Source organism: Thamnophis elegans, chromosome 6 (genome assembly GCF_009769535.1).
Source record: "Thamnophis elegans isolate rThaEle1 chromosome 6, rThaEle1.pri, whole genome shotgun sequence".
NCBI lineage: Eukaryota > Metazoa > Chordata > Lepidosauria > Squamata > Colubridae > Thamnophis > Thamnophis elegans.
Window position 1 is genome coordinate 71,162,745 of NC_045546.1, and position 20,152 is coordinate 71,182,896.

A 20,152-nucleotide genomic window follows, 5' to 3' on the forward strand; every position below is an offset into this window, starting at 1 on the left:
GTTACCATTTTGCCCAATTTTTATACTTTATGTATAGTATATTTCACACCACATGAAATAAAATTGTGTGATACTCAAATTTGCAAACCCATTACCAGTGTTAGCAATCTTGGTTTGACATATAAACCCTAATCATTCAGAATATCATCATGAAAGTTAATACTATCAGATCTGAAAGTGGAGTCAAACTAATTTGTTTTTTCCAGATGTACAACCTTTAATGATGAATCCTTGAAGATTCACAATTCTCAAATGCAACCATCAAGAGAAAACTGATTCTTAAGAATGATTCTTAAAGCAGACAACTAAAAATAAAGCCTATTCACACAGTTATATGTAATGACTGTAGTAATCAGTTTATTACACAGATTAATCATTCTTGAACGTACAAGCTCCAAGGGAGCAGCTGGGTCTTTAAATATACACAAGTCTGTCAAATGAATTTTTACCCTTACATCCAGAAAGACCTAAGCCATTAAAAACTTAAGAAAATAAGAGCTATTAGCTATGTTAATTGAGAAAACACATACAAACCAAAATTATGAAAGGGAAGGAAAGGGGCAGGGGGAGATTTGAAATAAAATCAACATCACTTGATGCACTAATAGCTCCAATGCATTTAAATTCTGACCAGTTAAACTCAGACTTTTAAACACAGGATGTAGGTACAATTTGATCTTATTGGTCATACATTTACCTTAGTAGGTCCTTCAGAATAAAATACAGAACAGCTTTAAGTTCTTCACATTTTTTTCATTACAGTTATGAGTTTAAAAGGATTCCATTTTTAAAAAGCATCCTCTTGAATCATCAAAAGTCCCCAGAAACACAAGAAACAATTTATTCTTCCCCTCTCCCTTCATGGTTGGTTTTAGTGCCCAATTGAAATCTCTTAGGAATGCTTTTATGCTCACAACTAGACTTTGATAGAAGAACTGGCTTTTCACAGACATTTCTTTGCTAGGAGTCAATGTTGGGATGGAATACAGTATTTCGTTGTTCCAAGTGTGTACAACACGCAGCACTGCTGTATCAGGTAAACATGTGCACAGGGGAAGATGAGGCGTGGGCTCATAGAAAGCAGTCAAATGGAAATCAAAAGGACTTTCTCTTTCAGAGTTCCCCTATCTTTATTTGTAGAGGTTATCCAATAATTTCTTTAATTACATCGCATACTTCTGAGTCCATTCTCGAGCTATTCTGTTGTACCTGTATATATAAAGAAAGATGATTAACAATAGGTAAGCTTCACCAAATATTAAAGCAGCTAATAAAAATAACATCTGTCGATGCCATATGCTAAATAAATAAATAATCACATCCATTCAAACACTATTCTTAGAATAACAGGCAGAAACATTTCTGTCTCCTATCAAAAGTTAAGAATATTTTTTTAACAAAATCCCTACTGTCTGATGAACCTTTCCTAACACACCCACAAATGAGCATGTGCACACTGACACATACACATACTATATTTTACATTTTTGATGTCACTTTCTTTACCTCAGTTATAAACTTCATGCACTGCACAGGCTGCAAAGTATGAAATCTAGTCATGTTCAATTTATTTTAATGTTAGCAAAAGAAAAATATAAGGATTATGAATTTCTATTTGTAAAATAATTCAAAATAATGAATTCTGATGTACTCTGTTATCACCTATACAATTTTCTAGGTCTAGAAGTCCGAAACAGTTTCATTGTACTCAAGCCTAATTATTTTTCTTTTTCAGGTGATTCTTAATTGTTAGGAAAATTACTGTTTAGTGGTACAGCAGTAATGACACAGGAAGAATAATGTAGCTGTAATAGTGCATAGGAAATTATTTCTTTAAAATGGAACCAACAGAATCTCAAAAGAGTTTCCAGTAAAACTAATTGGAGTATTCACCATTATTAACCATGCCACATCTCATGTATTTTTTGTTCACCTACCACCACCTGAATCATGTGTCTTGTGATAGAAGTTTAAGTTGTTCCTCCCTCTGCAGCCTAAAAGCAGAAACTGAAAGGCCTAAGAGAGGCAATTGTAAAATAATGTGTGAAAGCACAAATAACAATGACTAGAATTTCAGTGGATTAATCAATCTAGTTGAGGAGTAAACCTAATCCCTAACTAATAATTATATTTTAAAGCTGAAAATATAAAGCTGCTAACATAAGACATTACTCATGAACAAGCAAAAAATATCTCTGGTATCAACATAATCGCAAATTAAAATATTCTCATTTTAAAAAAAATCTAATCATTTTATTTTTAAAGTGTTTGACTACCATACTCACTTTTCTCTATCTGTTTTGTAGATCCGTGCAATCTCAGGCACTAAAGGATCATCTGGATTGGGATCACACAACAGAGAACAGATGGACAAAAGTACTATAGGGAATAAAACACATCATTTAGGATTGAAATTCCCCCTAAAGATTTTGCTGGTCATTGTCTGAACAAACAGTATTTAATTTATTTTCAGGCCCCCTAAAAGAGATTTAAGTCAATCTTTTTCATGGGTTTTAAAATTTGGATGAGATAAATATCGATTTGACAAGCTGTTTTCTACAAATGCCTCCCTTATTCCCCCTATACATACAATACTGAATTAGACAGCCCCAGTTTGCAGATTAATACAAAGAAGTCTGAAATAGTGACAGGTTTGCCAACCTTAGAACAAGCACTAATCACTGTTTGTGAAAGTTTCTTCTAATCTGTAACACAGAACGAGTTAAATTCATCCACTGCCCAAGAAGGCTGGACAATCACATGGCTCTTTTTCATTCAGCCTGTCAGTGACAAGACAGACTGGGACAAAACAAGGGGAAGATAAGCCCCTGAAAGATCATTAATTTTAAGAAATGAGAGGAATCTGTTTCAAAATAGTTATTATAGAAATCCATACAAAAAACACATTAGAAAGCGAGAGGACTATCAGCTGGAAATCCACCTGGTCAAAATGATGCCTACGGAAACCACAACGTTCAGGGACATCAAGCTGAGAAAGAAGAATTTGGGGTCTTTGAGAACAATAAGTGGGTTCCGCTATAAATATATGTATACCTAGGCATGTTAAGAAATGAGGAATTCTTTGAATTCCCTCTGAGTATTTGCTAGTAGAATGATAATCAAGACAATATTTACATTATGAAAAAAATCAAAGATAACGCCATGGCTTGCCTACACAAGATATCTGGTTGAAAACCCCATTTACAGCCCATGTTGGAAAAAGGAAACTACCTGTATAAGCCAACTGCCTTGCATTCAATAAAGGTTCCCCAATGGATCTCATATATTCTCCGAGTAAAATATTTTTTGGATAAGGGGATACCTCTTATTAATAATTCAAAGAATCATAAATTTGGTATACTCAAATTCAGTTGGACATTTCTCGGCAACCAAGCAGCTGATTGCAGCAATTCAGGTTAGATGTGGAAAATTGCTAGTTGGTGGAGAAATACCGAGGCTCAATGGTCTATATCAGTGATGGCGAACCTTTTTTTCCTCAGGTGCCGAAACCCGTAATCGATACATTCACAAATAATAATGCACGTGCGCCCCCATAATATGCACATGCCCCCATAACGCAATGCCCCCCCACAGCTCTGCTCCCCACACATGCACGTGCACCTGCTGCGCTCCCCACTCCCGTGTGACACCCATTTTGGTTCTAGCAGGCCTCCCTAGTTTCCTGGGGCTAAAAATGGGCGTGGGCGGGAGTGGGCGTTGGTGTGCTACACCCCCTGTTTTGGTGCTAACAGGCCTCCCTGAAGTCTTCTGGAAACAAAAATGGGGCGTGGTGAGCGCCATATTCCCCACCCCCCGTGCATGTGCGTGACCCACACACACATATGCGTCCCCCACCCCTACGAGATTCACACGGGTCTCATAGGAGAGACCCAAAAATCAGCTGGCTGGCGGGAAGCACGCACGCATGTGCAATTAAGTTGACTTGAGCGACAGCTCGTGTGCCCGCAGAGATGGCTCTGCGTGCCACCTGTGGCACGCGTGCCATAGGTTCACCATCACGGGTCTATATCCTCTACTGCTAAGTCACATCTTATTCTCTTTAGCACCCTTTGCAATTAGAAGAAATTATGGGGAGTCACTTGGAAATCTATTCTGTCAGAGGAAAAGAAGCTACCCCTAGCTTCTGTTAAGAAAAGAATTTAATGTATGTAGTATGTATATCCTGCAACAATCAGTTCAAGAACATAAGCAGTGGCTTGCTGGATTAAATCACTGGCCCATATAGTCCAACTCTCAGCAGTTAAGGAGCAGTCTAGTTTGCAGAATCAGAAATCCCTTTGATAAGATTGATTTCTTTGAATGTGACTAGCATATGTCTTTTTCCTTTTTTTTAGTTCTCTGGTATTTTTTTCTCTCTTAAGGGAAGGCATGGTTTCCCTTTTATCTTTAGTTTTCCACATATCTTCAAGAGTTTGTTGCCAAGAAGCACTTCCCGCCCAACCTTGTCTTGGAGATTGTCTGGACTACCCAATGATGCAGAGAGATCTTCTAGAACAGCAATTGCAGCTGTATTAGAGACCAAGAAATGATTTCTGCTATAATGTCAGCCACAAAGGAAAACATTTCACCTGGTTTAATAAGCCCTTTATGGAACTCACACCTATCCAGCAGATACTCCATTTACTCAATAAAAATCCTGGTAAAGACAGAAGTTATTGAGCCTTTTAAGGATGAACTTGCAGCTCAGTACATTTTCTTAAGGCAATATTATTTTTTTGCAGAATCTCTTAAAGGAGCATCTCCAATTTTGAGGAATCAGCTAGATAAAAACCCTAAAACTATTTGCTGACATTCTTTATATATATTATCACTAACTTAATTGCTTTTTTCCCTAAAGGACAGTTTGATTCCACCTTAACTATTTTGTTATGAACTGATGAAAAATGTTAAGTAGAATACTATGTAAGAAAGTTTCAGAGTATGTCTGAATTTTGACTGAATTGTATGTGACTAATGCTGTCTTGGAACCAACATCTAAGGCTTCTATTATTTTATACAGCAAGAGGACAATTTTACTATGTTATTCTTCTATGTAAGTAAAAGTATAACCACCTTTTTTCCTTTCTACAAACTGAGAATAGAAATAGAACAGAAACTGAGAAACAATAGAAACTTGGAAAATCCTACCTAGGGGAAAATGAAGGTCAGGGAACTACCTTCAATTATTATTATTACAATTATTTATTGGTTAGCTTTAATGATTTTATGAGTTTGGGATCGTAAGAAATGAAAAAAATCAAGAGAATTTTTTGTTTGTGGAAACTTATAGAAATAAAATCTGAGTAATCTTGCCTAATTGTTTAATCTGATCTATGAAGGACAGAGCCAATATTTAAAATTAAATGGAGATTTGATTTTTGGTCTTATTAAGTCAGAAGAATCATTTCACTGGATGTTTCCAACCTCCAAGTAATGAGATAGTGCCACCTATTGGTGAGCTTGAACTTGAGAAGGAGTGCCTTATTTTATTGCAAATACTTTCCCAAAACATTTGGCGTTAGGATTCTGTATGCAGGGCGGGACACCCAACATCAGATCAAGAATCGTGACAGCATGGGCATTTTCCAAACATTAAGTTCCACATTGCACTGGCACACTGACTTTTTACTACCTATTTTGTAGGCATGGCTTGGCGGTCATGTGACCGGGTGGGCATGGCCAACTTGTAAAATGTGGTGAAACTCACTTAACAACGCTCTTGCTTAGCAACCAAAATTTTGGGCTCAATTATGATCATACGTTCTCTTTCTCTTTCTTTCTTTCCTTCCTTCTTTCTTCTGTCTGTCTCTCCCACTTCCTTCCTTCCTTCCTTTGTTGTGTCTCTCTCTCCCTTCCTTTCTCTCTTTCTCTCTCTCCCTTCCTTCCTTTCTCTTCTTTCTCTCTTACTCTTTCTCTTTCTTTCTTTCTCCCCCCCCTCTCACACACATCCCTTCCATTTAGCAAAAATTTCTGGTAGGCTGGCAAAGAAGCTTCACTATCCATTTAAAACAAACCCAATCACCCTACACGCTTTTAACTGGGGTGAGTGGGGTGGGGGTGATTTTCATGGGGGCAGAAGGGGGACTTGGAACTAAAAATTCTGCTCCTGAGACGCCCCCGTCTTCCTACCTATAGCCGTAGACACTGAAAGCCTGGCTTTCTTGCAGCAAGGCCCTATGGAGCACTTCAGTCCTCCTGGACGCTGCCATCTCACAGTGCCAGGCTTCCTGGCAAGCCCCCTGTGCCTTTGCTGCTTCAGTTGGAACCTGATTCCGCAAGCAGCTCGGGGAAGCATAGAGATCGGGACTCAGTTGGCGAAGCAGGCGCTGCACAGGTTTAAGGCAAGGCAGCTAGCAGCTCTGCCTGCCCCTTTTCCATATGACCCAGGTGGAGGGCAGTCAGCTTTTGCTCCTGGCCCAGGAAGAAAGAGGTGAGTCTGCGGAGGAGGAGGAGGATGCGCGGCTCTACGATGCGCAACGGAGAACCGGAGAGAAAAACATTTTCAGGTGGCAGTGCTGCCTGTACGCCCCGTTTTTGGATTTGGGGAAATCGAATTTTGGGGAATTGCTGCCCGAAAACGCTTTCCTCCCTGATTTGGGCAGAGGCCAAAAAAGTGGCTCCCCCCCCCCCTGCAATTCTGGAAAAGAAATCTAGTGCAGGAGGAAGTGGTGGAGGGGTGGTGTAAAGAGTGCCGCCTTAAACCGAAGCCTCTGAGTAACTGGGAAAGAAAGCTGCGCTTGGAACCTGCTGAAAACGGCAGTTCAAAAAGCGTGGCTTTCTTTCCCAGTTACTCAGAGGCTTCGGTTTAAGGTGGCGCTCCTTTACACCACCCCTCTTCCTCCTTCACTAGATTTCTTTTCTTCTAGAATAGCAGGGGGGTGGGGAAGCCCACCTCACCTCCGAGCTCCAACACTGCAGCTCTGCCAAAAAGGACGGGGGGGAGACGGGGGACTCTTGCTTGCCAGGGGGTATTATTGGGTCTTGACTGCGTCATGCAAGTAGGGTAGGTGTGTCATTTTATACACACACACACACACACACTATTTCCCTCATGATGCCACTCACAGCTCTCAAAGAGAACGAAGAGCGGACACTTCTTCCAACTGCCGAGGCCTTCGCTCCTCTTCTTTTCTTGGGTGTTGGAAGAAGCCCCCGTGCTTCGTTCTCTTTGACAGCCGCCTTGCTTCCAGTGGGATGGGGACAAATCAGGAGGAGAGGGAGGAGAAAGCCAAGCTTCTGCTAGGGCAGACTTCTCCTCTGTCTCTCCCGGTGATTTCTCCCCAACCCACTGCAAGCAAGACAGCTGTCAAAGAGAACGAAGCACAGGGTCTTCTTCCATTTGCCAAGGAAGGAAGAGGAATGGAGGCCTCAGGAGTTGGAAGAAGCCGATGCACTTTGTTCTCTCTGACAACCGCCTTGCTTGCAATGGGGAGAAATCAGGGGGAGAGCGGGAGCAGAAGCCATCCCTAGCAGAAGCTTGGTTTCCCCCCTCCCCTCGATTTCTCCCCGGCAGCGCTTGTGGAGGAAGGAGGCAGGGATGTTGGCCAGCACTCGCTTCACTTACCGCTTGCCACTGCTGCCCCCCGCCGGCTGCATCCCCACCAGCTGGGTGGGCAAAGGAAGTGGGTGGGCAGGGCAAGCATGGTGCGGGCGGGGGGAGCAAGCGGGGACACGCCAGGGGATCGTCACCATACCGGTATGGGGGCGTAGCCAGGCCACCATCGCCAACAGTACGCAAATGTATGGCTGATTTCCGCTACCGGTACACCTGTACCGGTGCGTACCAGGAGCAACCCATCTCTGGTAGCAACACAGGATGAGAAAACACATACGACATATCAGTCTTGGGAAAGCACATGACAAAAATAAGAAGAGCATGGAGGCACTAACAGCTGACTTTAACTATGTGATCTTTCCTTCTTAAGCAACTGAAGAGTTTAACCCATATTTGGATGTCTCCAAACATCAGAGAGTAAGAATTTCTACTGTACAAGAGTTGGAATAAAAAAAGAGAGGGTGTTAGATGTCAAACGTATTTGAATAAGCAAGGTAAAACTAGACCAGGCCAGGTCGGAATAGTACCAAACATAATAAAAGTTAATCATTCTTTTAGGTAAATCAAAACAACTTTATTCTGTAAACATATACAGATAATCAAAGCTTGATGATATCGTTGCCTGACTGAAAATACCAGAAACTATGAATGTTAATATATAAAATTTCTTAAAATATTTATTTTCTTTAAAATAAAACATAAAACAATTTTTCTCAAGTTTGAAATTTGCTTTACATTTTAACTTATTTACTAGAAGTATCTACATAAAATATTGTTGTGCAACATTATAGGTTTTCATAATTGCTGTACAACATAATTACGTGTGCAGTGTTGGTTAATATAAGATCAATGTGCAACACTATAGCAATATTACGAGCTTTAGAAAACCAGAGAATTACAACCAACAAAAGGAATTTAGTATGCACATTTAAATGCAATGGTTGGCAGATAAAGCTATTTAATTTTTATCAGAACCTATTCACAAATTTACTGAATACCTGAAAGTTTAAAAATGAGTAAAGGATTATGCATGCAACCATGCTTATGCAATCTGAAAATCATAAAGCAAGGTTTTGGTTGTTGAATGAAATATGTTCATAATGGATTGCAATATTTCAATCAATGTGCCTATATTTTAAGCATAAGAAAATGTTAGAGAAGAGATATTCTAACTTAAAGGAGTGTTATAGAAATTAGTTGTTCCCATTCTCTCTGATGTTGGTTCTATTTGTTCTTCCTGATGTTGGTGTTAATAAGATTCAAATCTAAATGATTTTTTTCATGGTAAGAACAGGAGTCTCTTCATACTGTTTTCATGGGGATTTATTTTAAAGTTGTCAAAATATATTTAAGGTCTTTTGCAGTATAGGGGGTTAGCTATACTGAGCATGACTATAAGCCCTCCTCTTTTGTGGTGTGAAAAACAGGGAAGCAATAGATGGTTCCAAGTTCTTTCTATCGCTGAGTGTTCCAGCATTTAAAATAAAGTACTTTTTGCTCTGAATTTGACACCAAATGTATGTGTACCATTTTGTGCACATACTTGCAACAGTGCTGTTGCATTGTTAAAACAACTGCATATTTTGAATATTTATTTTATAGTAATTACTAAACAGAGCTTGGAATTCATTTTAATAGAATATTCAATCCACACAATGCTCTTTACTGCTTGCTGTCTTTTTTTTCTAATTTAATATTTCAATTCAGATATTTCTAGTTATGAGGATTTTTAAAAGAAATATATATCCAAATCATATATATAAATGAAAACCAAATGCTTATAATGTTTCAGTTACAAAGTAGAAGTCAAACTTGCTCACAAAACCAGGACAAAGGCATACATGGGATCAAGACAACACTAAATAGATCTGTTATAATTAAAATGTAACTCCATAAACTTTGGTGTAAACAGGTCTAAGTGCTTTAAATTCTGAATTGACTGCAAGTAGGAAATTAAAGAGTAAAGACATCTGCATATTGTCTCTAGAAATATATATCCATGTACAGTAAAAGCTCTTTTGCTTACCTTTTGAAATAGTTAATGCTGGAGACCATTGCGACCGTAGAATATCAAGACAAATACTGCCATTACTGTTAATATTTGGATGGTAAATTCTTGTCGTAAATGCAACCTGTTAAAAATAAATTATTTCCTTGGTTTATAATACCCAGCATAAGAGGTATCAATAATGTTGGGATCTAAAAAGTTCTTTACCTTAGGCGGTTTAAAGGGGTAATCTGTTGGAAAGTGAATTGTCAAGAAGAAGACCCCACCCTGATAGGGACTGTCATTCTGTAAAGACAAAGCTATTAGAAGACAATATAAGATATTTGCTCTATCATAATTAAAATTGGAGGGCTACTTACTGGTCCCATTATTGTTGCTTGCCAGTGGAACACTAGAAGAAAAAAGAAAGTGAAAGCTTGACTAAGACACTTAAGTCTAAAGTTCCTCTCTTTAAAATCTCAGCCATTTTAAGCCATAATATGGCTTAATGGCAAAGTAATGTGCTAGTATTCTGATTACATTTAGTGGTTTCTAGATTATGAACCATTTCATGCATGGTCTATTTGTATCATATCTTGTAAGTTGGGATACTTCTTCTAGGAAAAAACAGAAATAGAAGCCAGGAAAGTGCCTTTCCCCTGGCAAGTTCTGAAAAGAAGTTATACTTCATGCCTTTTGCAACATTTCTAAAGAAACCAGAGACAAAGCCATCTGTTATTTACTATTTAAAACTTAAGAGGAGATGCCAGTGAATGCTATCAGACTAGTATATTCCAGCACATTGATTTGTTGCTAAACTGCATTATGAGCATGATCTTAGCAATGTCTCCCTCCACCATCAATAGGTTCTGCTGACCTGGTAATTAGTACACAAATAACTGACAAATGCAGATTCCAGACATCCAAACTGCTCACAACTGCAATTTAAAATCTGGCTTATATCCTACTATATGAGTTTGGTTGCTCTATTAATATAATAAATGTGAGAAACAAATAAACCAACTTAGTTTGGGCAATTTGCATCTTCCTATATGCCAAACTACCATTGAAATGGCAATTAAAAGTTAATTTGATTAGAAGCATATATGTATTTTATTCAGTGCTTGTCACTTCACACTGCTGTTTCTGAAAGAGAGAGATGGTTTATATTTGGTATATGAAACAATAACTCCTGAAGAAGTTTTATGCTATCACTCAGATTCAAGATAATAAACATATCCAAACTTCTCCAGTTACTAAATTTACTATATATTTATAGTAAAGTGTGACAGGCCTGAAGATCCAAAGAAAAAGATGGCCTCTATGGATGACATCAGGTAGTTCTCTTTTACTGACCACTCATTCAATGACTGTTTAAAGTTGCAAAAGTGCTGAACAAGTGGTGTTTGTAACTAGGCCTTGAAGTCCCAGCACCCTTGCAGTCTTATGATTATGATTTAGGAGCCCATCAACCAGCTGGCAGTTATCAGCTGCAGCAGGCCACACTCACATGATCACAATTTGTGATCTTCTCTCCACCTTTCCACGAGCTAAGCCAATGGGAAAGTTGCAAGTCACTCCGTTAAATCCATACTCCTCTGTGAGCTTTCATGCACATGCCTATAACTCATGTACAGTCTTGCAGCCAGGCACCTGGGGCCCCACTCACACACCCCCTGCAGCATCCCCATGCTCCTTACCTGAGATTCCTGCCACTTCCTACATGTCTTGGGATTATGACAGCAACCGGGATTGCCTAGATTGCTGTCATTAAGTGATGCAGTTACATGTCATGCTTTAGTACCACATCACTCAGTGATAGCATACAATTGCCATTGTAACACAAGGAGTACCTGTATAAAATTAGTTATTTTATGGTTATTAAATTTTAATTTTAAGATTTGATTGCTGAAGATCAAAATTAAGGATTCTTCTATAAGTCCTTTAAGAACAGAAATCCATTGAATCTATTTTACCTGTCTTAGGAAAAGTGGAAGTAGGTTGTTTCAATGCAATTCATCAACCAGATGTTTTGGTTCCAAGTTGTTTGAACTAGCAATGCATGATGGTATGTGCGGTGATGGTATATGTTACTCTGATGGCACTCACTGGCTTAGAAGGCTTTGCATTTAAAATAGAAGTCTAATATGAATACATTTAGGATTCTTCTGACTGCCCCAAAGAATCTTAATTTTCCTTTTCTACATATACTTACTATCATCTCCAACAGGCCCTGCTGAACACTGTGCTGGAGGATCACGTGCCAGATCATTCAGCTCCTAAAAACCAAGCACATTAGATTAAAATACAGTCATTTTATCTCACAGAAAAGTGTTCACTATAGCATTATTTTATTATTAAATTTTATTCAACATAAAGGAAATGCATAACTTAATTAACAAAACAATCTTCATAGGATTACTTGTATATACATTCTTATTACCCTCCTTCATCTCTCCCTGCTTAAAAATACAATAGACACCCCAACAACTCAAATAATTTGCTCGTTTGCACATTACCACTTTATAATTATACATTTGGTTTTTTAACCCATATTTTCCCCAAATAACTCAAGGAAGCATCCACTATTCTTCACTCTCCTCCCCTCCTACAAATATTTGTAATGACCCTAGGAAAACTGTTGTCCATTTGATAAATATAAATCTGCTCCAACTTGGACTCTGACTAAGCAAGGTAGCCCGTGATGCCTATGCCACAGTCTGATGATATAATCTGGGCTGAGTTTAAACCAATGGCTCATGAGGAAATGGACAGAGTTCTCTGGGCTGTCAGCCTGGCACTTGTTTACTGGATCTGGGCCCGTCTTTCGTTATAGAAGTGGTCAGAGAGTGACCTGCAGTTGGGTCTATGCTGTGGTGTCAGTTTCTTTGCAGGGCAGCTTTGGACCCGAAAGGACTTTAACACAGCTTCATCTCAATCTCTTCTACATTGAGAGGCCTTTCGGACAGTCATTCATGCTTTGATCAACATAACTGTATCCGTGCTCTACATAGGGCTGTCCTTGAATCTTCAACTGGTCTGGAATGCAGCAATACAGGCAGTGATGAGCATGCCTCAGTATATACCCATGTACCGTATTTTCAGAGTATAAGACACATCTTTTCCCCCCCAAGAGAGGGTGAAAATCTGGATGCCTCTTATACACTGAATATAGCACTCCTGAAACCCCGCCCCTTCACAAAAACGGATGTGCATAACCTTTACGAGGCCTGAAAAGTGCTCCTGGGAGCTGGGGAGGGCAAAAACAAGTGAAAAATGGGCAATTGTTTTCTCGTTTTTGCCCCTCTCCCCCAGCCCCCAGGAGTACTTTGCAAGCCTCTCAAACTCTGCATGTCCCATTTTTCACAAAAAACGAGGCGTGCAGAGGGTTTGGGAGGTCTGCAGAGTGCAAACACTTTTCTTAAAATTTACCTCTTCAAAATCCTGATGCATCTTATACTCCGAAAAATACGGTAAATTCCTGAACTGCATCAGTTGCACTGGATGCCAGTTTGCACGCGTCCACTAAGTGGCACATGGAGCCATGTTGCCTGGCACGCGCAGCATCGCCCATTCCTCTTCTTTCTACAAATGTTTAGCATTTGTTTCCTCCACAAAGGAATTCAAAATATTAAACTACATTATCCATAGAATGTTAAGAAAAAATAGTTTGGTCAATGCAGTGGTTAACGTTTCTCTTATGCAAGATAAAAAATAATAAATTTTTGAAGAAATCCTGAAACACTAAAAACTAAACAATTTTGTGATATGAGTCCTTGACTTACAGTATGACTGTAAGGGAGCCTGGAATTTCCATTGTACATCATGATAGCCACATATCAAAGCATCTTATGAACCACACAATTTTATGGGGGTTTTTGGTGGTCATAGAGCAAATACAGTGGTCATAAAGTGAAGAGTCTTGCTATCTTCCCTGCTGACTTCCCCATTGATTTTGCTTATGGGAAGCTAGCAGAGATGGTCACAAGTGACCATCATGTGACTGCAGGATGTAAGCCAGATGCAAAGCCCATACATTGCAATCACATGACTGCGGAAGGTGGTTAGAACTTTGAATGGTCACAGAAAGGTTGTAACTCAAGGACTACCTGTAGCAGAATTAGCAGTAATATTTATAAATATCAAGAACGTCTTTTGTTTGGGGCAAAATCCAAACAAGAAGAAATTTTGAACATACTTGTACACTTCCAGACGGAACGTTTTAATCTATGCTGTTCCAATTGAAAACATCTTGTGAAGTTTCAGTTTTAATTCAACCTATTTATCAAGCAGGACAAAAAAAAATATTTCCTTAAAATATTTTTGGCATAATTGCCTTCTGGGAGTGGGGAATACAAGAAATCCTTATTAAGCAACCACAATTGGGACCAGGATTTTGATATATTAAGTGAAGCAGTTGTAACGTGCTTATGTTCTTACTGCAGCTTTTCTTTGTTTTATAGACCTGCAAAGGTCATAAATGCAAGTATTGATTGTAATGCTACTTTTTCATCATTGTCGTGAATGGTCACCACAACAAGGCATTCACTAAACCAGGATTACCTGTATTAGATCTTGAAATCTACAAATTCATACTCAATTCACAATAAGCTTTGAGATTAAAACATCAGTCATTCAATGAATATTTTGGGAGAAACAAAACGATTTTTAAGAGGAAAAAGCTTAATTTGCACCATTTGCACCACTAATTTGTAAGCTATCTTAAAAAGCAAGGCTTTTTATGGAAAACTTTTATGGAAAAAGATTTATATTTCTTTTCAGATCCTAAGAATTAGCTGCACCACATTCAAACAGCATCATTATTCCTATTACTAAATTTTCCTTTATGCAACTCCCCTTAATCTCTTCAATTTATCAAACAGAACAATTATGAGCATCTACCTTGAAAATACCAGCATAAATTTCTATAAAATGTGGCGAATCACCACCATATAATATAGCTTTCCTGTTAATGTAATTCCATTGTGATAAGAAATAAAAAAGACGCAGGCAGTGTTGTACATTTATGTTTCTCCCATAATAGGATCTTTTGATTTTTCCAAATTCTGCTCTGAAACTCAATCTCCAATCACACGAAGAGATACAGGCTCTTTCTAAATCTTAAGATTCAACTCATGAAGCATTTATATAGGCTTTTCCATCAAGTATCCAAATATCTTCTTGTAATGAGTAATATAGATGACTGAACATGTATGTTCCTATACAGTGACTTACTTAGCTTTCCCGTCTTCTTAGCTTTTGCATCTCAGCTATTTATCCTTCCTTGTGCAGAAAGCAAAGAATCTGTCAAAGTGTCTTGGAATAGGGGCAAAACTAGCTTCAAAACAGGATTCAAATGGCATATAATCACATCTAACTATATGGATAGTCCTTGAGTTATGACCATAATGGCACCTGCTCTATAGTCAGAAGTTGGAATGACCTTTAATTGAACCACTCACTTAACCCACTTTCCCCCATTCCTGTTCTTCCCAACTCAATCAGTAAATGGGACAGCCTTTAACTGAACAGCCTCACTTAACAACACCCCATCCCTGTTTTCCCCAATGCAATGCACAGGACATTAAGTGGAGCGTGGGATGTCTCAAAGGAGGGGGAGTCCCTGGGAGGCCTATTGCAGGACAAGGTCACCTGCCTCGAGCCTTCCTCACCCCAAGACACCCTATGAGCTGCTTCCCACCCCTGGGGATCCACACAGTCCTTGGGCCTTCTACCTACTTTCTGGCTCCCCACAGGGCTTAAGCCTCCTCCCCACCCTTACCTGCTGCAGATGGTGCGAGGTGTTTGATTTGCGAGGTTGTGTATGAAAGAAATTGGAGGGGAGGGGGGAACGAAGGGGAAAATGAAGTCTTCAGCAGCTTCACTAAGTTTTGCTTTTGGAAGAACTAAGGCTAGATACACATCACCATAGGCATAGCAAGACCATCCCTCCCTTCGTTTTGCACATCCCCCTTCCCTTAGTTGAGGAGCAGAAGTTGGAGAAGAGGCCGGAATGAAGTCTTTGCTCTTCAAAGGTGCTTCATTGAAGGTGAGGGGAGAGAGGAAGCCATTGAAAGGTGGGTAGAAAGCTGCTTCCCTGATTCTCATCCTTGCTAAAGAATAGGGAAGACGTGTATTTTATGCTCTGTCTGTGTCCTTCATTGCTAGGGAGAAGGGGGAAGAGAGACGATTCATGTTTTAGTGGATGTTCTTGTTGCTGATGGGGGCATCTTTCCAGAGCCCCATTGGCCATATTGAGAGTGCTGTATTTCTTCCTGCTCTCCATGGAAGTGGCACTTTTGCTCTTGCCTGGTGAGAAAGCCCAGATTTAAAGGCTCCCAGTAGATGAGCAGCTTTGCTAAAGTAGAGGCCAGACTCAGAGTCTGGCGCCGGAGAGTAAGATCCAGTCCCGAATAGAGAGGACGTGAGTTCCTGGACAGGAAGAAGTCACATGGTTTGGTGAGCCTACTCTAGTTATGGAACACAACAGAAGTAGATCCCTGGATTAGCAGGAGTAGGGGACTCCTACATAGGGGGAACTGAATGAATTGCTCTTGGTATTTCCCTTACAGTATTTCAAAAATTCCCAACCAACAGCAGCCTTAGCTCCACCATTAAGGGGGGGGGGGGGGAGCTGCAATGGTTATAACTCTTATTGTGGTTTTGGACAGTCTGTTGTAACTTTATACAGTCACTAAGCATGCAGTTTTAAGCAAAGGACTACCTGTACAAAATCTATAAAACCTTCAACTACATATCATCACATCTGACTATCTAAAAAAAAAAGCTCAATTCAATGCATTACTTTTTTGCTCTTTTCTCTGCAAAAAAAGTCATAGAAAGATTGAGCACACAATAAAAATATGCCTCATCAATGGCTATGCTAAGACAAGCCATTACAAAAATGCATTACAGGTAGTCCTTGACTTAGCAACCATTTATAGTGACTGTTCGATGTTCACACTGACACTGAAAAAGGTGATTTATGACTGTTGTGGCATCCCCGAGACCAAGTGTTCCAAATTCGGATGCTTGGCAACCAGCTCATATGTATGATGGTTGCAGTGTCCTGGGGTCATGTGATCACCTTTTGCAACCTTCTGACAAGCAAAGCGAAGCCAGATTCACTTTATGATAATATTACTAGCATAACTGCTTTGCTTAACAACTGTGGCAAGAAAGGTTGTAAAATGGGGGGGGGGGGGGAACTCAGCAACTGTCTTGCTTCGCAGAAGAAATTTGGGGCTCAATTGTAGTCATAAGTCAAGAACTATTTGCACAAAACACCTGTTCTCCTTGGGAAGGCAGGATGAAATTTGGTTAAAAGAATTCATCTTCTCCAGAAACAGGACGTGTGTTTGATAAATCCTTCTTTAAAAGTGAGATATGAGTAATCATCTTGACCAAGTTATTCCCTTCCACTGAAAGAGCTTCTAGTTAGAAGAATCTGTCACTTAGTGAGTTTTTTTTAAATCCTTTCTTCAAAAATATTATAATAGAATTTTTATTTGTTTCTATAGAATGACAAAACTGGTCAGCCACTGATTTACAGGTGGCATGAGTCATATGAACACCTATCAGTGAAAATATTCCTTCAAGATATCATGCACAGAATTATAGCACCAAATAACTAGGAGTGTCTGCTTATAGAATGATCTAAGCACTATTTCTGGCTTGTCTCTAAATAAAGCATAAAGAAATACAGAAAGTACAGCATAAAATGGAAGTTGGCTCCTAATTTTTTATATTGCTGCAAGATTCTGGACAAAGAATGAAACTGAAATCAACTCACTGTTAAGAATTTCTATTTTTAAAAATAACAGTTGAATGAAACAATTCATAATTATGCATGCACTCTAAGGTCACACTTTAATCCCATGGGACAATTTACCTGGAGAAACTGGTATTGTATTTTATTTTTTTTGTTGCTAAGAAGAGAACAAAACAGAATGTAGTGATCACATCTGTATTCCTTTGATTTTGATACTAGTGGAGCTAAAAAAGAACTATTAAAATAATGTTCTCATAAAAATGGAGATCATTCTAAAATTGCGGAGAATTCTGTGTTATCTTCCTTTTTTGCTATGAGTGGTCTATAGCAGTGGTCTCCAACCTTGGCAACTTTAAGATTTGTGGACTTCAGCTCCCAGAGTTCCTCAGCAAAGCTGGCTGAGGAACTCTGGGAGTTGAAGTCCACAGGTCTTAAAGTTGCCAAGGTTGGAGACCACTGGTCTATAGGAACAGAGGTGTGAGTGGAACATTTTAGCTTATTACTTCCCAAAGGCTTTAGATCAGCTCTTGGAACTTCTGCCATCAGTTTCAACAACCGAAAACATTCTGTATTTTTAAGACTAGAAGGAGAAACATGCAGCTGGACATTTAATTCCAAAGCCAGAAATGCTACACCGCACTGTATCTGATTTCAAACTATTATTAAAAAGTCTACGTAAACCATAAGCAGTGATGCAAATTAATGTGTCACGTTGTAGCATTCAAACCAACAAGTTCACTGAATTGCTAATGCTCCACCGCACATCTGGAGGGTGCCAGGGTTGAGGAAGCTTGTCTAGGCCTGGAATTCTGGATGTTCCTCACAGTGATGTAGATTTTCCAAAGATTTGATACTCTCTTAATTAAGTATGATTTAGCAAGTTCTCAGTATTTTGTAAACAAAATTGTGAATATATTAATTTTTAAGCGCTTTATAAATTATAGCATTTTTTTTTACAACCTAGAGTAGCTGCACTAAAACCACCGATTTAAAAAAACAACAACCCAAAACCACGTAAAGCAGGTTAAGTGTTGCACTAAAAATCTGGATTTTACTTGGAAATTTATTTTTGCTGGGTCAACATTTAAGCATCACAGTCCAGTAGCATATACAGCACTTATCACTTTGTGTAATTAATATTTGATGACAAAAAAATGAAGGGATTGAAAATATGTAATAATTTTAGCACACCTGACGAGCTGTTTTGGAACAGGTAACTTCTAAAAGATACCATCACCATTCTTATATTACTTCATATATATTATTTCTGGTGGGTGGATATTGTAATATTTTCTACCGAGGAATACTCCAGATTTGGAATGTTCTCTCTCTAAACTTTTTCTACATTTCTAATAATGTCCACTGGAAGACAACTGAGGAATCTCAATGAAGTATCACAAGTGCCATTTTGGTAGCAGAAATAAAGAAAAACACCAGAATTACAACTGGTGAAAAAAAACACCTCCGACAAGTACTCTATATGTACAATCTAAAGCTTATTCTAAGAAAAATATGTACAGCATTAATTCTATAAAAAGTCTCTGCTTGCGGGTCTTTTCTTGTGTAAGATTGAGAGTATCTTGCTGACATATCGACAAGGTACCACTCGCCATCTTCAGGCTTGTGCCTTCGGCTTCGTGCTTGTGCGAGCAAAGCATGATTGGAGCTGCCGTCTTTCTATAAATATTGGCGGGGGTGTGTGGAGTGCTGGCTTTGTTGCTGTAAGTGGGTTGGTTGGCTGTGTTGTAACATCTTGATTAGTTGATGAAGTTGATGTTTGCTATTAGTCTGCAAACAGATTAGTGCCCATTGTTCTTTTGTGTTATAACGACCTGGGTAATGGGCTGTGTGATGACATCCTGAGCTCTATTGTAGTGATATCCTGAGTCCTGTGCTGCAACCTCCTGGGGGGATTGGCTGCGGTGTAGCATCCTGAGCCTTTGCGTTATAACCTCCTGATTTCTGTGATGTACTGTCCTGAGCAGATGGCTGTGGTGTAACATCTCGGGCTTTGGTTTGGCTCCAAGTTTGCGGTCTGGCCATGTGTTCATGGCGTGTGTCAGTTTGCTTTGTGTGGGGGTCGGAGGGGGGTGCAGCAGTTGGTGATGCCACCGTGGTTTGGCTTCTGGATGGTGGTTGCATTTGGTCTATGCGATGGGTTTGGGTTTGAGTCTGGTGAGGGTGATTGGTGGCTGCGTCCTGTGTTGTTCTGGGTCCGGTGTCGGCTGGGACTCGTTTGTTGACTAGGGCTAGTTTCCAGATGTCTGGTAGGCAGGAGGTATCATCACATTTATTCATGTTGTGTTGGTGTTTCTCTATTTTGATGGCTTCCATAATTATTCTTTTGTTGAAGTGTTCAGTTTTGGAGATTAATTTGGTTCTTTCAAAATCAATTTCATGTCTTGTTGCTTTAAGGTGCTGGAAGAGGGAGGAAGTTTTTTCTCCGACTGAGTTCTTGTGTTTTGCGATGCATGCATTTATTCTCCTATTAGTTTGTCCAATGTATGTGGCTGGGCAGATTTTGCATGGTATTTCATAGACTCCTTGGTTTTCTAGCTGGATTTTGTCTTTGGGGTTTCTTAAGATGTTGACTATTTTTGGTCAGTGTTGAAGGCTGTCTTGATATTGTGTTTGTGGATAATTTTGCTGATTTTATCTGTGGTGTCTTTGATGTAAGGGAGGAGGGCAATGCCGTTGTCCTGTTCTGTGTCTCGGTTCTTGGGCAGGGTGTCTCCTTTTGGATTAGATTGGTAATTGTGTTTCTTTGGAATCCGTTGGAAATTAATACGTTTGTGAGTGTGTGTAATTCAGATTTCAGGTGGTCTTTGTCAGCTAGGCG

The 20,152-nt window shown here is 39.3% G+C and overlaps 1 protein-coding gene across 2 annotated transcripts in view; it reads right to left on the reverse strand.

Moving 5' to 3' along the window:
* Positions 1-335: 335 nt before the first annotated feature.
* Positions 336-20,152, reverse strand: part of UBE2D2 (ubiquitin conjugating enzyme E2 D2) — a 28,347-nt gene continuing 8,530 nt past the window's right edge. For both annotated transcript variants that reach the window (XM_032219465.1, XM_032219464.1), the window contains exons 2-7: positions 11,758-11,821; positions 9,923-9,954; positions 9,771-9,848; positions 9,582-9,687; positions 2,286-2,379; positions 336-1,209 (exon numbers count right to left, since the gene is read on the reverse strand). In XM_032219465.1, the coding sequence (XP_032075356.1) occupies positions 1,164-1,209; positions 2,286-2,379; positions 9,582-9,687; positions 9,771-9,848; positions 9,923-9,954; position 11,758 (357 nt within the window). In that variant the 5' untranslated portion in view covers positions 11,759-11,821 and the 3' untranslated portion in view covers positions 336-1,163. The remainder of the gene's footprint in view (positions 1,210-2,285; positions 2,380-9,581; positions 9,688-9,770; positions 9,849-9,922; positions 9,955-11,757; positions 11,822-20,152) is intronic.